We start from the raw sequence: 18,962 nt of genomic DNA, 5'->3' as shown, positions 1-18,962 counted from the left end.
GAACATACTATGGCAGCCTGGCATGGGTCAGACCATAAGGGGAGCCAGCAAGGGCATGGAGGCAGGACTAGCAGGGCCTGGCTGTAAGAAGAGATATTGCTACTGCATTCACACAGTCCCAATCAGAAGTCTTAGATATTATCTGGAGGGAGAGCTGTGGCTACCCCATATAGTACGTGATTTCCACACAGCCCAAACTACCCTAATTAGTAATGACCCAGAACCTGATTATTTCTAGCTCTCAGATTAGCAGTGGCTCCTTATTGCCCAAACTTGGCTCTGCCAGGTGTCCTGTCCCTAAAATGCACCAGTAGCCCCTCTAAAAACCCACTTGGCTCATCAGGGCCCAGTCCAGGGCCCTCCCCACCTATCCCATTCCTAATCCCATCAGCATTAGCAAGAAGCCCACCACTGCCTCAGGGACCTGGCATCAGGAGACTCAGCCAAGATGGTGGCACCTGTGAGAGGATCTACAGGTAGCCATGTTCAGGTAGCCAGAGACCAGGTGGCAATGGGGAAGAGCATAAGTGCCCCCTGTCCAATATGCCCTCATCAGCCAAATCTGGGGCCTCAGTTTGGGCTTTGTGGTGTGAAGGTACCACACCCAAATGGGATGGGCCTGGAGCCACCAGCGTGGCTGCCCTCCTTCTCCCTGGGTGGCCCTGGAGGTGAGTCTACACTTGTAGCATTCCTGGGTGGTCCTTCTGTGCATGGGCTCTAGGTGGAGGTGTGGAAAGCTGAGAACAGGGTCAGGCACAGTCCAGGGCAGCCTAGAGATATTCACATCTTGATGATGGGATTTGACAGCCCACTTGCCTGTGCGGTATCTGGACCCCACCGGCTTGCAGAGCATTTGGGGGTTACTGCTTGAGAGTGTTTTCCACTGGTCTTGTCACTCCCTAGGTGAAGGAAAGTCTGGCTTTTGTAGGAACTGCCCGGGTCCCTGGTGAAGTATTTCCTTTCTCACCTCTGAATTATTCTGCTCTTTAGAGCATTGTAGAAAAGGAGTATTTTCTCGGTTCATTGGCCACATGGCATGGCTGCATCCTGGTGACATTTTCCCAGCATCAGATGGTTGGAGACTGCAATGAGGAGGCTCCACACAATTCATAGCCTTCAGACAGCCCCCTTGCTGAAGTGCTGCATGGGAGAGAGAAGGCCAAACCAATTGGAGAGGGACTCAATGGAAGCCACACATGGAGTCTTTGTTTTGTGGTCCAGTACTTACTGTGGTTGCCCTGCTCCCATTGACCTGGACCATCCACCTTACCATCTGCCCCTCCTCCCAAGAAAGGGAAGCTTCCTATTCTTGGAGTTGGCACTAGGAACCACCCTCAGTGGCTTAAACAGTTTTATTTTAACTATGAGGTAGTGCACTAGATGAACATCATTTCACAATGCAGCCGTACCTAAGAGCCTAGGACAGGCCAGACCTGGTGGTTGGGGCAGGGTTGGGCCACAGCTAGAGGACTGAAAGTGGGATCTCAGCCTCAGTTACAGAGGCACTCCCTGATGGCCAGGCAGCACTGCTGTGGGGGGCTTTGTCATCGGAAAATAGGAGTCCATGATCTCTAGAAGGTTGGAAGCACCATGGTGAGATAGGATGTGTGTCCAAGAGTTAAACTGGTTTGGAGTTTCTTTTAACACAATCATCACCACCCCTTCCTTTAGTCTATGCTGGACTTTGACCATAAAAAACCAAACTTGAAATTGGGATCCCTGCAGCGACTGGTGAGGCACCTAGGAGAGGGTTGGTTTGGGTCCCGTATGACTGACATACAGCAGAACAAATACTGGCTTGGGAACCAAGTCAACCCTCTCTTAGGCTTGTTAAGGCCCCATTCAGGATAGTTGCCTCGAGGTGGTTGGAGAGCTGGCAGCCTTTCTGGTGACTGGTGACTTGGTAGTACTCTCTAATAGAATATGTCAATAAGCACAGCTCATTTGACCAGAATTGTAGGCCACCTTTCTTGATCCAACAAGTACAGACCTGCTACTCTCAGGATTCACATTGCTAGTCTCCCGCACCCCACCCCGGACCCCACAGTCTATGTTCAAGTAATTCCCTATTTAAATGTCATGGATGTATTTGGGGAGGCTCATAATTTGATTCAAGTAACAGTCTGATCTGTGCCTCTCACTGAGCTGGTGCAGGTAATACTTTCTTTAAGAGTGTGTGCAAGTAGCTCTCCTCAGCCTACTCTCACCCCCAGGGAAAGAAGCCCTCGTGGATGGAGGAAGAAGATTTATCTTTTCTCTACAAGAGCAGCCCAGGAAGAAAGCACCAGGTAAGCATAAGCTTACCAAAGCTGGGACCCATTCACTTTACAGTGGGGAAACTGAGGACCCAAGTGTGAAAGGGACCTGCAAGAGGTCACACCACAAGGTCCTTTAGAGGCAAAGTCCAGGGAGAAGTGAGAAGGTTGGGCTTAAATGACCTCTGCCCTGTGGCCCTATTGGCCTCCAACCTCGGTTCTGCCTCCACTTCTCCCTTTGCCTGTGTGATTTTGGGCTTGTTAGCCAAATTCAGGCAAAATACAGATTAAGCTTGTGAACCTGGGTCCAGCAGAAACGGGGTCATCTGGATTGGGACACGGCCCTCTCCTTTGACCTTCAGCTTCTATTACAGCTCCCTCAGGCAGCACCTGCTTCCTCTATAGGTCAGCCTCACCAAATCCATCCAGATGTTTCTCTTCTCCCCACGGTAATCATCTCTATCCCACTAATGACAGAACCTGGGAATGGGTTTGGAGAAGACTGGGTGAGGGTTTCTTCCTGTGAAAACAGACTACAGGCCTCACCAGGCTTAACATGAGTGAGTGGGAGCAGCCTGTCTTGAAGGGCCCAGCAGTTCTGACAGTCTAGGAGTTAGAGGCTAGCTCTCAACAAATGCTTGTTCAATGGCAGGATACTTTGATTCTTCTCAGGAGATGGTACAATACAAATTCTGAGCTCATTAAATTCATATATATCTATAGGTTGAGGATCATCCTTAGAGCTGTCAGTTCTTCCAACTAGCATGCTTACACTACAGAAAAGGCGAAAGTAGTTCTAGAACACTGCCCACCCAGGTCTGCTCATCTCTGCCTTTGTCAGCGCTCTTCCAGCCATGCCGGGCTGCTGCTCAGATAGTTCTGGTAGAAGCCTGTTGAAGCCCCAGCCCTCAGGTCAGGGTGGCTGAAGGCTGACGACTGTGGCAGCCTTCAGAGTGGCAGGTGGTGGCAAGCAGCAGGAGACAGGAGTTTCCAGGCTCAGCCACAAAGACAGCATCGCTGGCTGTCAGTTCAGTGCTGTCAGGACTAAGCTGCTTGCCTCCCCCTACTTCCACCCCATCCCCCAATCCTAGTGAATGCATCCTTATTTGTAAGAAAGCAACAGAAGCCCAATGCGAGGACACAGGGCCTTGAGAATGACATCAGTAGTGATTACTGCTCCCCAAGTGCTCTCCTCAGTGAGTACAATGGAACCTTTCACTGATGCTGTGAGGCACACATGGTAGGCCAAGTACCTATTTTACAGAAGAAGAAATTGAGCCTCAGGGAGAGGAGTGGCTTGCCCTCAGCCACACAACAAACGGAGAAGCTAGGACTTAACCACCAGTCTTCCGATGCACATTCCAGGGCCCCTTCCTCCACCCCAGCCTGTATCTGCCTGCATCGAGTGCTGGCTCAGGGCGAATCAAGGACACCAATAAATCCCCGATTTGTAGGTTGAGGTTCTTGCTCCAAACCACCCATTATCAGAGATTTGCTCCTGAGATGTAACTGACTCCTCTTGAAGCCAATCAGCATTAGCATTCAGGGTTCCCTGCCGTTCCCAACCACCCTGCTATTCTCCAGAGCCTGATGTCTTGCAATTTTGGAAATGCTCAAAATCCTGTTTGTTCTACAGAAAGGTCAGTTTCCGTTTGCTGGAATATTCTGCTAAAAATAAACATGTAAATAACACATCCCCAAATACAGGCATTGATACTATACACATGGATATTCATCTGATCCCATGTGCAAATGCAAACATATTCATTCTCTCTTTCTCTCTCCCTTGCTCTCACTCTCTCTCTTTCTCCCCACCTCCCATCTCTTTGTCTCTTCAAACCCATTCCTGATATATTATTTTCTTATCTATTCTACAGCTACCTCCATCATGCCCCACAACATCTTCATTACTTTCTTCTGAGATAGTCTACTGGGGACCATCCTTGTCCTCAGAGGGCTTGAAGTCTAATTAGTTGGCCAACATCAGGTGCCTCAAAATTCACAGGGGGAAAATGTAACAATATTGAATAAAGTTGTTCATGGAGTATGGATGTAAGAGAGAGACTAGGAAAACCGACTAGCAAATTGGCCTGAGCTGAACTGGTGAGGTACTAGTGAAGAAAGAGCAGACTAAATAAGCCACAGGCGATTTTCACCTTTTTGACAATTTTGCCCAGGGCCTACATGCCCAGTGCCCTCTGGAGGGAAAATGAGGCTCCCTGAGTTTCTCTTTCCTGGCTACCTTTGACCTCTTATCTTCCTGCCCAATAGGAAGAGTGCATACCCTTTGCTGGCCTTTTTATTGGTGTCCATGTTAAACCTCCAGCTACATTGTTCAAAATTAAGCATTTATAACAGCCTACCAGACTTCTTTGGATAAGTTATATTCTTTACTCTGTTTATGCTCATTTTATGAACATGGACTGTATTCTTATCATCTCTACCTTCTCTAAGAAATTTTTCCCCTTTTTTTGTCATTCTGGACTAGAAATATAGAAAGGGAAGAGTTGCCGTATGTCATTGTTCAGACAGAACCAGAAATAATGTTGACTTCAGAGCTGAACTTGTCTCTATCAGAAGGGAAACCTTTGTTTTCTCATTATTTAGGGGGTGGGGAGGCCATCACATGCCTTGAAATGCATTTTAATGAATGTTTATAAGGTCATGGGGATCACATTGGTGGCTTTGTCTGCCGGATTCTGAAATGGGACTCTGCAGGCATTTATGTATGGAGAGAAAGGAATTCGTTTCTAAAAGATGCCAGGGCACTGTCACTCACTCCCCCTTCCTTGCCACCAAAGATAGGGCCTATGAGGGCTCTAGCTGGGAGTGGGGACATCTGGGGTCCAGTGTCCTTATCCCTTAACTAATTGTCTGAAAACAAATCACATCCCATACTGTTTTCTATAAGAAAAGAAGCTTGAGATATGCTCTGTAGAAATCCTGCCAGTGTCTACTGATTGTCACAGGGAGAGGCCTGAAGGAAGTAGGAGCTGTGGCATAGCTAGGACTAATACCCTGCGGTCATCAAGACCACAGAGACTGAAAAAAGCACATAGGTGAAGCAGGGAGATTCATTTAGAAAGGGCTGGAAGCTTGGTTGGGGACCATCCGCCCCCAATCTGGATGCTGGGAGGGGAGGTCATTCCGGAGCAGTGAGCTATCTCCTGCCCTTGATCTAAAATGGTGGCTGTGGGATTTAGTCAGAAACACCCAGTCCGGGCAGGCAAAACCTCAGCGGCGTCAGCCACAGGCACAGGTGACCCAGTGAAGGCACGAGTGTGGCACTAGGCACAGGGGAAAGTCCAGCCAACTTCTCGCAGTTGAGATGAGTAACAGATCATGGGACTGCGAAAGAGGAGACACGAAAGCAAGCCTTTATCTAGGGGCAAAATTAACTGGATAATAGATTCCACGCCTCACTGATGTCTGGTGAAAGCAGATGCTATTACAGCAAGGCTGAGCACTTCCGTGTAAACACAGCCGCCTGTCCTCGGCCTTGTTTAGGGTTGGCTGGTGTTCTTGCTGTTCAGCCAGGGTACTTCAGGCTCACCGTTGAAAGCTCATTCCATGAAATCCAAAACATGGAGCTGCATGGCCTCTGACAAAGTGGAGTCTCATTGAAGTCCATTGAAAAATGAAAGCTCAGAAAAGGCTTGCAGCCTGCCACTCTGCCAAAACAGCAGCCTCAGTCGGCAACCTCAACCCCACCCCTGAGAAAAGCCAGGTGAGCCTGCCCCCTTTATTAGGCATCCTCACGAAACATTCAGTGAGTGTACATGCTAGCAGCTGTCCAGCCACAGACTTGGCATAGCAAAAGTGACATCCGCTCCAGCAGTGGCGGCCTGCTGGGATCTACTTTGTTATTGAGTAGTCAGTTGGTTTCTAGAATTGGAATTGATCAGGGACCATTTGCTTGGGATACAGTTGATGGGTGCTGGAAAAGGTGTGTGTACACAGGCTCTCATGTAGGAAAGGTGCAGCCTCCTTTCCTTTGCCAGTGGCCCCAGCTGGTACCTTTAGTGTCTGGTGGTCATGCCCTGCCTCCTCCATCCCTGCACCTTACTCCCAGAGGTTAAGGGTGACCAACAATTAAGTGAAAGCTCTGAGAGCCCATAGAAGCTGCCAGCAAATTTCAGAGGCTCACCTGGCAGGGATGCCAGACCATTGCCCCTCACAGCCCCTGCCCTCCCCTCCTTTCCCCAACCCCCAACCCCTCCTTGGCCTGCCTGGCTTGCATTGCTTCACCATTGTTACAACTGTCTTGCAGTTCGAGACATCATGAACAGCACATTGGGACTGACTGTTGCCAGCTCAGACTCCCTGCGGGGGATCCTTATGTCAAACCCACACGCAATCATCCCTGATTGATCTATTTCGTACATTTCTATTTTTAACCTATTGGATCTCTTTGGATTCTTTGGGGGAATGTAGAAGAAACACAATTTCAGTTTGGGACACAGTGGCTTGTTTGTAGGTTGCTCCATAGTGGATTGAGTAAATGGCTGAGTTCCCTGTGTGTTGGGTCATTTATGTTCCATTGTCCATTGATTCGTTCAACTGCCATTTACTGAGCACCTGCTGTGGGCCAAACAGTTAGTGAGCTGCTCCATGGGCCAGCTCAGGGACACTATGGGTGCTGTGCCCAGTCAGGCTCCTGGGAAAGTGGGCACTGAATGACTGCATGGGCCTCAGACCTCTTATTGTGCCTGCTCTACCCCTCTCCAACCCATTCCTTCCTGACCCATGGTATTCAGACCTCAGATGAGTTTGGTGACAGAGCTGTCCCTTGAAGTGCCCTTGTTCAGGTTGTGGGCATCTCAAAAGAAAAGTCAAAGAAGTGTGCAAGTCCTCTCACTCAAGTTGGCAAGCCCCTTCTGTGGGGACGATGCAGTGTCCTACCACCAACATGGCGAAGGCAGTGGGTCTGGAGGCAGTTGAGTGGTGGTGGAGGGGCCCAGCATCTGACCTGGGCTTCGTTGCCCTCTGGCTGAGCAACTCTGGGAAGGCCTGCCCTTCTCTAGGTCTCAGAGACCTCCCTGTCTTTAAGAAGGGAATTGGACTCCCAGAACCCTTCCATACCTGCCCTTTAAAATGCCAGGTACCAGTTAGTGAGGAGCTATTAGGTGTCATATAATGTGCCCTGTTTCACTTAATAGTCAGAGCACCTTCATGAGAAAAGAAATGCAATTACACTCATTTTACACATAAAGAAACTGGGCTCTGAGAGGTTCAGTGGCAAGGCCAAGATCAGAGTCCTATGCCACGCTGCCTCCAACCTTGCTCTGGGCCAGTGGTTTTCTGTTGAGAATCAGTCATGGAGCTGTTGGAAAAACTCCCGATGCCTGGGCCACACCCTGGATGAAGTTGTCAGTTTGTGGTGGGAGGGCCCAGGAATGTGGATGTTTCTAAGTGATTCTGATGTGCAGCAAGGCCTGAGACATACAGCCCTGGGGATCTACTTTGATGTTCACTTGACCATGACAGTCATGCCCCCTATCGTGCTGGCAAGTGACCCCATGCAGGCCTTGAGCTCCTCGTGGGCTACAAGCTCATCAAACCAGAAGAGCCAAACTTAAGGTGACATCAGAGGATGAGTACTGTATGTCCTAGTGAAACTTCCAAAGCTGAAAAGGAGTTATTTTGTGGGGGGGAAAAAAGCTTTAAAAGAATTCCACCTGTTCACTTATCGGCATTCAGGTGGTTTCCAGATCCCTCTCTTCCTTTCCTTATTTTGATCATTCCTGCACATACTCCTTTGCCCCCACTTCCTTTCCCGGTTACCTGCTAACATACAGGTCATGGTCATTAACACAACGCGATGGATAACTGTATGAAGCCATGAAGAGTAGGAAGTCTCACATTGCTAGTGAGTTTGCTTTGTTCCCAAAGGCTGTGCTTCTATAAAGGGTGGGCAGCTCCCCTGAGGTTCAGATCCCAGATTGGGACCTTTTCTCATTGTTTGATATCTCCCCAACCTGAGGATGCATCTTCAGAGGAGAATTTCTTATTTAGATAACTTTATACCTTATTAAATTTTTGGATTACGAGTCCTTCTCGTTAAAGACAAACAAGCAGAAGTGAAGAGAATAGAAAGGGAATTGCTAGTCATCCCAAATAAATGACCACTCCAAATTGTTGGGTATAGGTTCTTCCAAATTATTTTTGTGTACACATAGCAGTGTGTGTGTGTGTGTGTGTGTGTGTAAAAATAAATGGAACAACAAATACGGTGCCTACAATGACTGTTCTGAAACTTGTGCTTTCCCCAAAACAGTATTTTAAACAGCTCCCCAAGAAAACACATCCAGATCTACTTCTTTCCTGTAAGGGCTCTGTTGTATTCTATTTTACCACTGCAGCCTGATGCATTTAACCAAGACAAGAAGGCAACCTAAAAGTTCAAGTCTATATTATGGTATTCCTTTGTTAAAATGTATGTGTCTGTAGACAGGTAAGAATTAAAACTATTTAGCTACTTCTAGTTTTCTCTCCAATGCCTGCCTTTGGCCACAATTCATTTAGTAACTTCTGCATAGTTTTATTGAATTCTCCTTGAAGTGGGCAGATCACCCTTTGCATAATGTTCTATCCCGTTTTAGTATACAGACAACATAATGCCTTATTTGAAATGTAATTAGACAGTTTAAATGAAACATAGTAATGAAGAAATAAGCACTATGGTTCCAAAGACAGGCTGTATTTTATAGTTTTCACAACTATAAGTCTTTAAACTGAGAGGTCTGTTTTATCATGCACGTTTCTTGTTCATTAGCTTTAATATGCCAAGCCTTTATAAAAATCCCTCTCTCTCTCTCTGTCTCTGTCTCTCTCTCTGTGTGTGTGTGTGTGTGTGTGTGTGTGTGTGTGTGTGTGTGTGTCTCACCTCTCTTCCCTTCTCCTCTCCTCTTCTCTTCTCTTCCATTCACAGGGAACTGTTAAGAGGAGACAAGAAGAAGACCACTTCCAGTTTCCAGACATGGCTGATGGGGGCTACCCTAATAAAATTAAGAGGCCTTGCCTTGAAGATGTCACCCTTGCAATGGGCCCAGGCGCCCATCCTGGTACTGCCTGTGCAGAGCTGCAGGTCCCTCCACTGACAATGAATCCTAGCCCTGCGGCTATGGGAGTGGCTGGCCAGTCGTTACTGCTGGAGAACAACCCTATGAATGGCAACATCATGGGCTCACCATTTGTGGTACCACAGACTACAGAAGTGGGACTGAAAGGGCCTGCTGTTCCTTACTATGAGAAAATCAACAGCGTGCCGGCTGTAGACCAGGAGCTTCAAGAGCTGCTAGAGGAGCTCACCAAAATTCAAGACCCTTCTCCGAATGAGCTAGATCTTGAGAAGATACTGGGGACAAGCCAGAAGAGCCACTGGTTTTAGATCATCCCCAGGCAACCCTAAGCACAACTCCCAAGCCTTCGGTTCAGATGTCACACTTGGAGAGCCTGGCTTCCAGCAAGGAGTTTGCTTCTAGTTGCAGCCAAGTTACTGGCATGTCACTTCAGATCCCGTCCTCCACAGGGATCAGCTATTCGATTCCTTCCACCAGTAAGCAGATAGTGTCACCGAGTTCTTCAAGGGCACAGTCCAAGAGCCAGGTCCAGGCCATGCTCCCTGTTGCTCTGCCCCCCTTACCAGTGCCTCAGTGGCATCACGCCCACCAGCTGAAGGCACTGGCAGCCAGCAAGCAGGGGTCTGCTACGAAGCAGCAAGGGCCCGCCCCCAGTTGGTCTGGTCTGCCTCCTCCAGGACTCTCTCCACCTTACCGCCCGGTGCCATCGCCACACCCACCACCACCACCACTGCCGCCACCACCCCCACCATTCAGCCCCCAGAGCCTCATGGTGTCCTGCATGTCGTCCAAGACTTTGTCGGCAGCACTCTCCGAGGCTCTCCCAATGCCTTCCTGTCAAGCATGACGTCCAGCAGCGATGCTGCCCTGGGGCCCGCCATGCCCTATGCTCCTGAGAAGCTCCCCAGCCCTGCTCTCACTCAACAGCCGCAGTTTGGCCCTCAGAGCTCCCTCCTTGCCAACCTCGTGTCCTCTACCGTCAAAACCCCTCAAGGACACCTGATGTCTGCTCTGCCCGCCAGCAACCCTGGGCCGTCCCCACCCTATCGCCCGGAGAAGCTCTCCAGCCCAGGCTTGCCACAGCAGTCCTTCACCCCACAGTGCTCCCTGATCCGAAGCCTCACTCCCACCAGTAATCTTCTAAGCCAGCAGCAGCAGCAGCAGCAACAGCAACAGCAGCAGCAGCAACAGCAGCAGCAGCAGCAGCAGCAGCAGCAGCAGCAGCAGCAAGCAAATGCGATCTTTAAGCCCATGAACAGCAACTCATCCAAAACCCTGAGCATGATCATGCAGCAGGGGATGGCAAGCTCCAGCCCAGGAGCCACAGAGCCATTTACTTTTGGCAACACCAAGCCCCTGTCCCATTTTGTTTCTGAGCCGGGTCCCCAGAAGATGCCCTCCATGCCTGCCACCTCTAGGCAGCCTTCCCTGCTCCACTACCTGCAGCAGCCGACACCAACACAGGCCTCTTCAGCCACTGCCTCCTCCACAGCCACTGCCACCTTGCAGCTGCAGCAGCAGCAGCAGCAGCAGCAACAGCAGCAACAGCAGCAGCAACCTGACCATTCATCATTCCTTCTGCAGCAGATGATGCAGCAACCCCAGCGTTTTCAGCGATCAGTGGCCTCAGATTCCATGCCTGCTCTGCCCAGACAGGTAAAACAATCTCATATCTGGCTGTGTTCTTTGGTTTTGGAAATAACAACTGTGCTTCATGCTGCCAATATCTGGCTCTGGTGGGTAAATCCAGGCTATAGTTCTCTCTGAGAGTGGAAATGATTCTGAAAAAGTCTACTGAAGTCAGCTAATCCTGTGTGGTTAAAAGCACAGTGTTAATAAGGCCAAGGTTATGGTTTCAGTGCCTGTTCAGGTCACCTAACTTCCCTGGAAGGAAAGCTGCACCCACAATGTGCTCCCGGTGGAAGGAGCCAGGTGGGACAAGTCCGAATACAGAATGCCTTCCCTGCACTGGGCCATGTAGAAAGACTAGTGAATCCTTCTTAAGATGTAAGGAAATTGCACTGAAGCATTTAAATCTTATGCCTGCTGGCAGAATGATGAACACTAAGCCTTCTAGAAATGCCACAGCAAACTTTTGCTGAGCAACCTCCGCATGCCGTTTGTCACTGTGCTGGATACTCAGGCAGGTCGTGAAAGGAAAAAGACAGGTATTTGTAAGGTAGTCACTCTCATCATCTCCATTTTACAGATGAAGAAACCGAGGCTCAGAGAGTTGAAAGACTTGCCCAGAGTCACATAGTTCGCAAGGGACAGAGCAGGAACTTGAAGCCAGGTGGTCTCACTCCAGAGCCTGTGCTCTTCTTGAAATTACTTTTGACTTCTGACCCTCCATCATCTCCTCCAGGCTTTTCAATCATGAAATGCAGCTGACTCCACCTGGGTTGTGTCTATCACAGTTCCCAGTTTTCATTGCTGTGACCCCTGCCTGTATTAGTTATCTGTGGCTGCATAACAAATTACCCCAAGCACCAGCTTCAAACCATATGCATACGTTACCCCACATCCTGATTTCTGGGTGTTAGGAATCCTGGCATGGTTTAACTGAGTCTTCTGACTGAGTATCTCCTAAGGCTGCAGTCATCTCAAGGCTCAATGGGGAAAGATCTGCTTCCAAGCCCACTCACGTGGTTGCCGGCAGGAAGCAGTTCCTTGCAGGTTGTTGGACTGAGGCCTCGGTTTCTCATGAGCTATTGGCCAGAGGCCTCCCTCGGTTCCTTGCCACATGGCCTCTTCACAGAGCATCTCACAACATGGCAGCTGGCTTCATCTGAGTGAGCATGAGAGAGTGTGCCAGTGAAGCAGGGTAATGGGGGGAGAGGCAGGAGGGATAGTGCCAGCACGTCAGGAGTCACAGTCTCTATGATCTAGTCTGGAAAGTAACATCCCACCACTTTTGCTGTATTCTATTCATTAGATGTAAGCCAGAGGAGATTGCATGAGGGTGTAAATACCAGGAGGCAGGGCTCAGTGGGGCCAGGTCACATGTGTGCCTACACAGAATACTCAGTCGCCATCTACCATCCCTCCTTCCCATTCCTCTCATCCTTGCCCAAGTTCAGGTCCTCTTGATTCTTTATCTGAATTCATACAGTTGACCCTTAACCAGTCTCTCCCAATAAACCATCCATTGCTCTATGAGTCGTCTTGCTAAAACAGTGACCTGATCATGTTTTACACTTGCTCAGATGTCCCCAGAGGCCCGTAAGCTGGCCCCACCAGCCTCCTGGGCCCTTCAGCATCCATCAGGCCCTGCCTTGCACTTTGTTTCTATTACCCAGAAGTGCCTGCAGCACTTGGTCCACGCTATCTGGTCTCAGCCTTTACTCCAGGGCCGTTCCCTGGGCCTGGTCATCCCTTCCCACATTTTCTCTCCTGTCCAACACCTGCAGCTCCTTAGGGCTCAGGCACCTTCCCCTCCAGGAAGCTTTTCTGTGACTGTCCTCAGTACTTCCATTTCCCACTGTGCCTCCCTCTTCTGGAGAGTGGTCAAGGAGGAGATATCATAAAGTGCTTGGCCAGAGACCTGGCCCAAGGGAAGCACCTGTCAGGGGCTGACCTCTTATTCAAGAGCTCCGTGGCAACCCCTAGAGTACAGAGGTTGTGTCTTTTCCAACCAGGTTTCCTGGAGCATAACCATGCAGAGTGCTTGACACCAGAGAGTTGGTCATTTGATAGACCATACGGCAAGTAGAGCTCCCATGGGGGTGGCCAGGGAAGCGGTGTGGAGACAGGCAAAGCACATAGGACACAGCAGGCTACCTGGGGCTCGGGCCCTGGTCTGCAGTTCAGGAGCACTTTGGTTTGATTTTATTATAGGGCTGTTGCCATCTGTTTGCATGGACTTCTGCAGCTAGCTCGGTGAAGCCCCATCATCAACACGGGAACTCTTTCACTAGCAGGCAAGATCCTCAGCCTGGAGACGTGTCACCATCTAACATTGTGAGCCTTTCTGTTTTGTTTTGTCTTCAATTGGGTGCATTTTTTGTAGACTGATTGTGTTGTCCCAGAGCTGGATCAGCTGGCTCAGAGGGAGAATTCTTAATGATTGGGGTCATGCAAATCATACTCAACCAATTACCTAGGTGGGGTTGGAGAAAGTGTTCAGGAGAAAGACCAAGCAGTCAAGCTCTCTGGGGCTAGGAGCACAATAAAGGGGGCAAGCAACCTTGGCCAGCAGAGACAAGAAGCTGGGTCCCCAAGTGGGAAATGCTATTGCCACCAAGAGCTGCCTTTCCAGCCTGTGCTGGCTTGTGCCCAGGGGCCAGGCATGGGACCTGGTGCTTCACCTGCCTCCTCTCATTTTAATCCTCAGAGGCAGGGGCTGTTACCATTCTCTTGGGAGTTGGGGGAAAAGGCACAGAGAAGTGACCAAAGTTGCCCACAGTCACACAGCAAGTTGGGGCCAGAGCAGGCAATCTGGCTACAGAGCCCACACTCATACTCCCATGCATGGGGCACTGCCTCTGGAGACTTGTGTTTCCACTGTCACCTCTTAACTGCTTCCTCCTCTACAAATGAAGGTGATGATAGGCTGTCTGAGGATTAAGTGTGTTAATACATCTAAAGCACTTTGAACAGGGCCTGGCATAAAGTATGCGCTGACAAGGGGTTTGCTGTCATGATGACTCTACCTCCTGATCCTGTGCTCCCAGATCTGTTTCATGGGACTAAGATGTGGTTCTAAAAACCAGTAGCTGTGGCAGGACAGACATAAGCCACGCTCTCTCCAGACCCTGTGCCCACCATGAGATTGATAGGAGTTGTGCAGCCTCTGAGCCTTGTGGGCTCCTTTTGCTCTAGGCCCTGACCCTCCTGGACAACTCCCAGCCTGATAGGAAAGGGGAAAGGGCCAAGGGCCATCCCTGCCTTGCAGACTGGGGATCTCACTTTGCTCTTTCTTGAACTCTCCGGCACTCTCACTCCACTCCTTTCCCTAGCACTCTGTTCTCTACCTGGTATTCTTCCAGGCCTCCAAGCTGGGGGTCTCAACAGTCCTTCTGTTTCTTCTTATGGCCTCTCCCCATTAACTCTAAGACCTAAGAACTCAGGCCTGGTCATTCTTCCAGGGGAGGAAAAAAAAATAAAGAAAAAAGCAAGTGTTTGAGGCAAGAGCTGGGACCGCTGCAGGACAGATGGTGGCCCCAGTGGTGGGGAAGAACATGTTTCTCACTTCCAGCAGGCTACGCAAACTTCCCAAGTTTTACTGATGCTCAAGCTGAGCCTCAGGAACACTAATTACCTATTATATGGCATTTACTAACCTGTTGCATTTGGCATGGATGATAATGGTTACCATGGAAAAACGACATTCATTTGAATCTGGATCTTTGAGGTTTTGTGCGGGGAGTGGGGGCTTTTTTGGTTTTTGTCTGTTTGTTTGTTTCTTTAGAGGCAGGGTCTCACTCTATTGCCCAGTCTGGTCTCAGACTCCTGGGCTCAAGTGATCCCCCCACCTCAGCCTCCCAAAGCACTGGGATTACAAGCATGAACCACCGCACCTGGCCTAGATCTTATTTTTCTAAAGGAGTTATTTCTAAATGTGAGATGAGACACAAACGCTTGAGTAAGCTGAAAAGCCAAATCCAGCCTTCTGTATAGGAGCTCATTTTTATGTACAGACCAGCATCTCTCTACTTGGGGGATTTTGCTTTATCAGTTGAGTGAACTATTCAATTTCAATGCACCATTCACGTCCACGTAAGGTAAAAGGCAATGCCACATGACTTTGGGGCAGCTGTTTAGCATGGGAGCTTGAGCAAGCAAGGGCACTGGAGGCAGACAGAACTGAAGTTCAAGTCTGGCTACAGATGTTGACTGATTCAGGTCCCATGAGCAATGTTACTCAACCCCTGAGCCTCAGCTGAAAATGGGGAAAGGAATAGTCCCCTTCACATAGGGCATTAGGAAGGCAAAGGAGATACTAACTTGAAACTGCTTAGAATGGTGCCCAGCACACACTACAGGCTCAGCCAGGGCTAGTGCAGCCTTGTGGGCTTGGACCTGAAACCTCTGGGGCCTGATGAATTTCCAAATTCAGGACATTTGGGACTTTGGGAAGGTAATGTGGTACAAATACCAAATGTCACACAACCCTCCAGTGTAGTCTGAAGCAGCATTTCATTACTTTTGCAAAGAAATATGAATATTTAAGGAAGTCCAGAGTCAACTTTTGCCCCCAACTTTTATGTGCCCCACCCAACTTTTATGTGCCCCCACATAAATTTGGCATCAAATTTACAAAAGTAAAACTGGCTTTCAGAGCTTCTTGGACTTGAAATTACCAGATACGGGATGTGGACCTGGAATTATTAAGGGAGGGATCTTTAACTCTTTATGGAGTTGCAACACCCAGCGCTGGTTTGTGAGATTTTAATGACCCCAAATTGCATCACTGAATTCCCCACCCTCCCTCCAGGCTAGGTGATAGATCTTGATGTTTAATCAGACTGAGGCAAAATGAATTTTGTTTGCATCATCTGATGTCCCTTCTCCCTGAAGATTACTGGAGATACCTTGGTGTATTGCAAAAATCAGGGTTAGGACTTACTTCGGTTTCACTATTCACGACTGCAGAACAGATCTTACATTTACTCAAAGACAAAGACAGTCTGTCAAGGAGATGGGAGTTGAACTGTGGAAGAGTGGGGATAGCAAGAGTAGCCTCTGGCCGGAGTGCCCTCAGTGCACATGCATTTGAGCCCCACTCAGATCTGCAGAGCTGGGAGTGCGGTTTCATGGGGAGGAGGGATGTGGATGGAGGCCAGTTGGAATAAGAACAAAAAAAAGCCTGGAATCTGATCCTTGAGGCAGGCTGTGCAGCACAGGGGGAAGAGGGCAGCTGCGGAGAAATAGACCAAGGAGGCACATGATGTTGTTTTGACAAATATGGAGAGGGTAGAGAAGGGGGAATCAAACCTGTCTTAGAGAAGGCTGGATTACCAGCCCCCACTGGGTCTGATATGCTTTCTAGCTTAAGGATAAGCTTTAACTTAGGCAGTCGTGAATACCGGGCAATTGCAGAGGCAGTAAACTCGCCATCTTCCCTTTCTGAGGGGTTGGGCCTATGAAGAGGATCTGGGCAGCTCCATCTAAAGTGGGGCCTTTGGGAAGCCCCCCACTATCCCCACCTGTGGCCTCTCTCACCCCTGGTAGACTGAGCCCTCCGAAGTGCAGTACTTCCAGCACCAGGGCCTGAAGATAGACGGCACAGGGCGGGGGACACGGGGGCCTTACCCTGGGGCCTTGGCGGGGGACAGGCCCTGGGGCTTGGCTCAAGGCCAAGTTTAAGAAAGCTCAGACTTTGGATCACTTGGGTCCAAACCCCAGTTCTGCCACCTTTTCCATGGGGCAAGCGATTTATCCTCTCCTGGCTTCGGTCTGTAAAATGGAAATACTGGTGTATCTATCTCATGGGGCTGCTGTGAGGATTAAATGAGATGAGGTAACAGCGTTTGGTATGGGGCCTGGTACACAATTATGCTCCATTGATATTAGCTGTCACTCTCAGGAAAGTTCCTGAAACTCAGAACACCAGTAACCCAATGGAATGAGTTTAGTCAGCCTCGGCTCCAGCATCCAGGCTCCTGTCTGATCTCCAGAGGTGGACAGTGACTTGGAGAGAAAGGGCAGGGGGAGTTCAGTCCCTCTGGGGCTGCGTGCTCACAGACAGCTCCAGAGTAGGGGCATTAAGGAAGACATTTGCCAGGTGGCTGAGGAGCAGCCAAGGCAGCAGACACAGGTTGGTGACTCCAGAAGGAAGTAGAGCCGCCAAGTCAGGCTGTGGTTTCCTGAGTGCCCCTGACTGTGGGTAGGGGAGAATGTTGTCTTCTCTTCCCTCTAAGCACAGCCAGCTGAACTTCTAGGAGTTACGTGGATGCTGAATAGCAAATGCCGCCACAGGTCGACTTTAGGTGGGCAGAGAGGAGGGGGAAGGAGGAGCTAAGTTCCACTGGCAGCCAGCGTGGATCTGACCCCAGCTGCTTGCAACAGGCTCCGGGGTGCCTGACATTTCAAGACTCAGGCAGGTGGCTTACTGTCAATACACAGCGACAATGAACAGGGCAGAGAGCGTGTACATGAGTGGCCAGGAAGGAACGCTGGTCCTGCTTAGTCATGGTGCACAGGTATCCTGAGGGGATACCTCCCCTCTCTCCTCTCCTTTCCGTCCTTCTCCACCCTCATTCTCACTCCCAAAGCCTCCAGAAAGAATCTTTGCAGAAACCCAAGATTCCTATTGGTTTGAACTTCCAAGGCTACCCTAGCCCCCTCAGTGGGCTAAATTAAAAAATTACACCTTTAATTACTGCTGTCTCAATCAGCTCTGCAAATTAAATTCTTCATGTTTGAACCATGACTTTTCATTGAAAACAAAATGAACAAACCAGGTTAGTGAGGCCAAGAGAATTTCCTATTCTGATCAAAGTTACATCTGCTCCATTTACAACTAGAGTCAGGAGAGGCAGAGACGGCCAATGAACCTTTTCCTAGTCTCAGAGTCACTGATAACATTTTTTAAAAAGTAATTGTTATATTACTAAAATACATGACCTCCACCCCAAAATCAGATCCGCCACATATTTTCGAGGAAAGGCCTGTCACCTTGGACTTAAAGGTCTTCTCCCTCCCTCACTTCCCTGCATTCCTTTCTCGTTTTGAGAGTAAGGCTTGGGGGAGAGCAATACTGCTGGCCGTGTTCTCAGAGAAAATTTGTCTTTTAGTAATTCTGGCAAGAAACATCACAGATTTTATTTCAAATGTTAGTCCTGCTAAAATGCAAGAACAGAAGCCTCTAGAGGAAGCTCTGTGTTGTTCACCAGTCAAATGATAACTAAGGAAGGGCCTCCAATTGCCAGATAAAGGATTGGAAACCAGACAGTCAGATTTCAAAGAGCCCGTGGGTCAGAGCCGGGGCCCGCCCTGTACATATTCTCTGGCAGACACGGAAATGTTTTCCTGAATGAGCATTCTTATTTTGTATTTAAACTTGACGGTACGTACAAGCTTAGTTTTACCATTCTTTCTAAATTAAGCTGCAAAGAGCTGTTTGGTTTCGGGGAACTTTTTCTTAGCTGCTTTGTGTGGAACTATGATTAGACACCGTGTAACATGCATTTTGAAAATTCGGGGACTGATATCTCAGTGTTGAAAATGTTTTGTTTTAACCACTCTAAATTGCCAGGAAATGAAACCACATGGGCTGCTGAATTTGGGAAACACAGGCTTAGAACTTGGTATTAATCTTACCAAGAATCAAAAAAAAAAATTTTTTTTCGGTTTCTTTTTCGATTTCTAAGAGCCATTAGTGATCCTCCACCTCAAAGCTATTTTTCTTTTTCAAAAAGCGGAAATTTAAAATGTGCTGCTTGTCAAATGCTAACCTTTTAAATGTCAACTTTTTTTCTATTAAAAGCTGAAGAATAAGTGAGATGACACTTTCAAATGAAGGCGACTTTACATTGTGCCCCTAGAGGAATGAGCCATCAGTTGTGTGGTCAACCCCAAAACTTATGGGGATGCACAAAGCCGCCCACTTAAGATGCTTCAGTAATAGAGATCAATAGATATAATTTTTTCATTGCTTAGTAACTGGCTTATGAACGCCAAA

The 18,962-nt window shown here is 48.8% G+C and overlaps 1 protein-coding gene across 1 annotated transcript in view; it reads left to right on the top strand.

Moving 5' to 3' along the window:
* MAMLD1 (mastermind like domain containing 1) overlaps positions 1-18,962 on the top strand; it is a 142,033-nt gene that overhangs the window by 90,306 nt on the left and 32,765 nt on the right. The window contains 5 exon segments of the mRNA XM_033201207.1: positions 2,214-2,288; positions 9,187-9,616; positions 9,619-10,134; positions 10,137-10,993; positions 13,175-13,297. Coding sequence (XP_033057098.1) covers positions 2,214-2,288; positions 9,187-9,616; positions 9,619-10,134; positions 10,137-10,993; positions 13,175-13,297 — 2,001 coding nt within the window.

The sequence above is a fragment of the Trachypithecus francoisi genome, unplaced genomic scaffold (genome assembly GCF_009764315.1).
Source record: "Trachypithecus francoisi isolate TF-2019V2 unplaced genomic scaffold, Tfra_2.0 Lachesis_group6, whole genome shotgun sequence".
Lineage (NCBI taxonomy): Eukaryota > Metazoa > Chordata > Mammalia > Primates > Cercopithecidae > Trachypithecus > Trachypithecus francoisi.
Note: the sequence above shows the minus strand (reverse complement) of the source record. Positions and strands in the feature narration are given on the sequence as shown.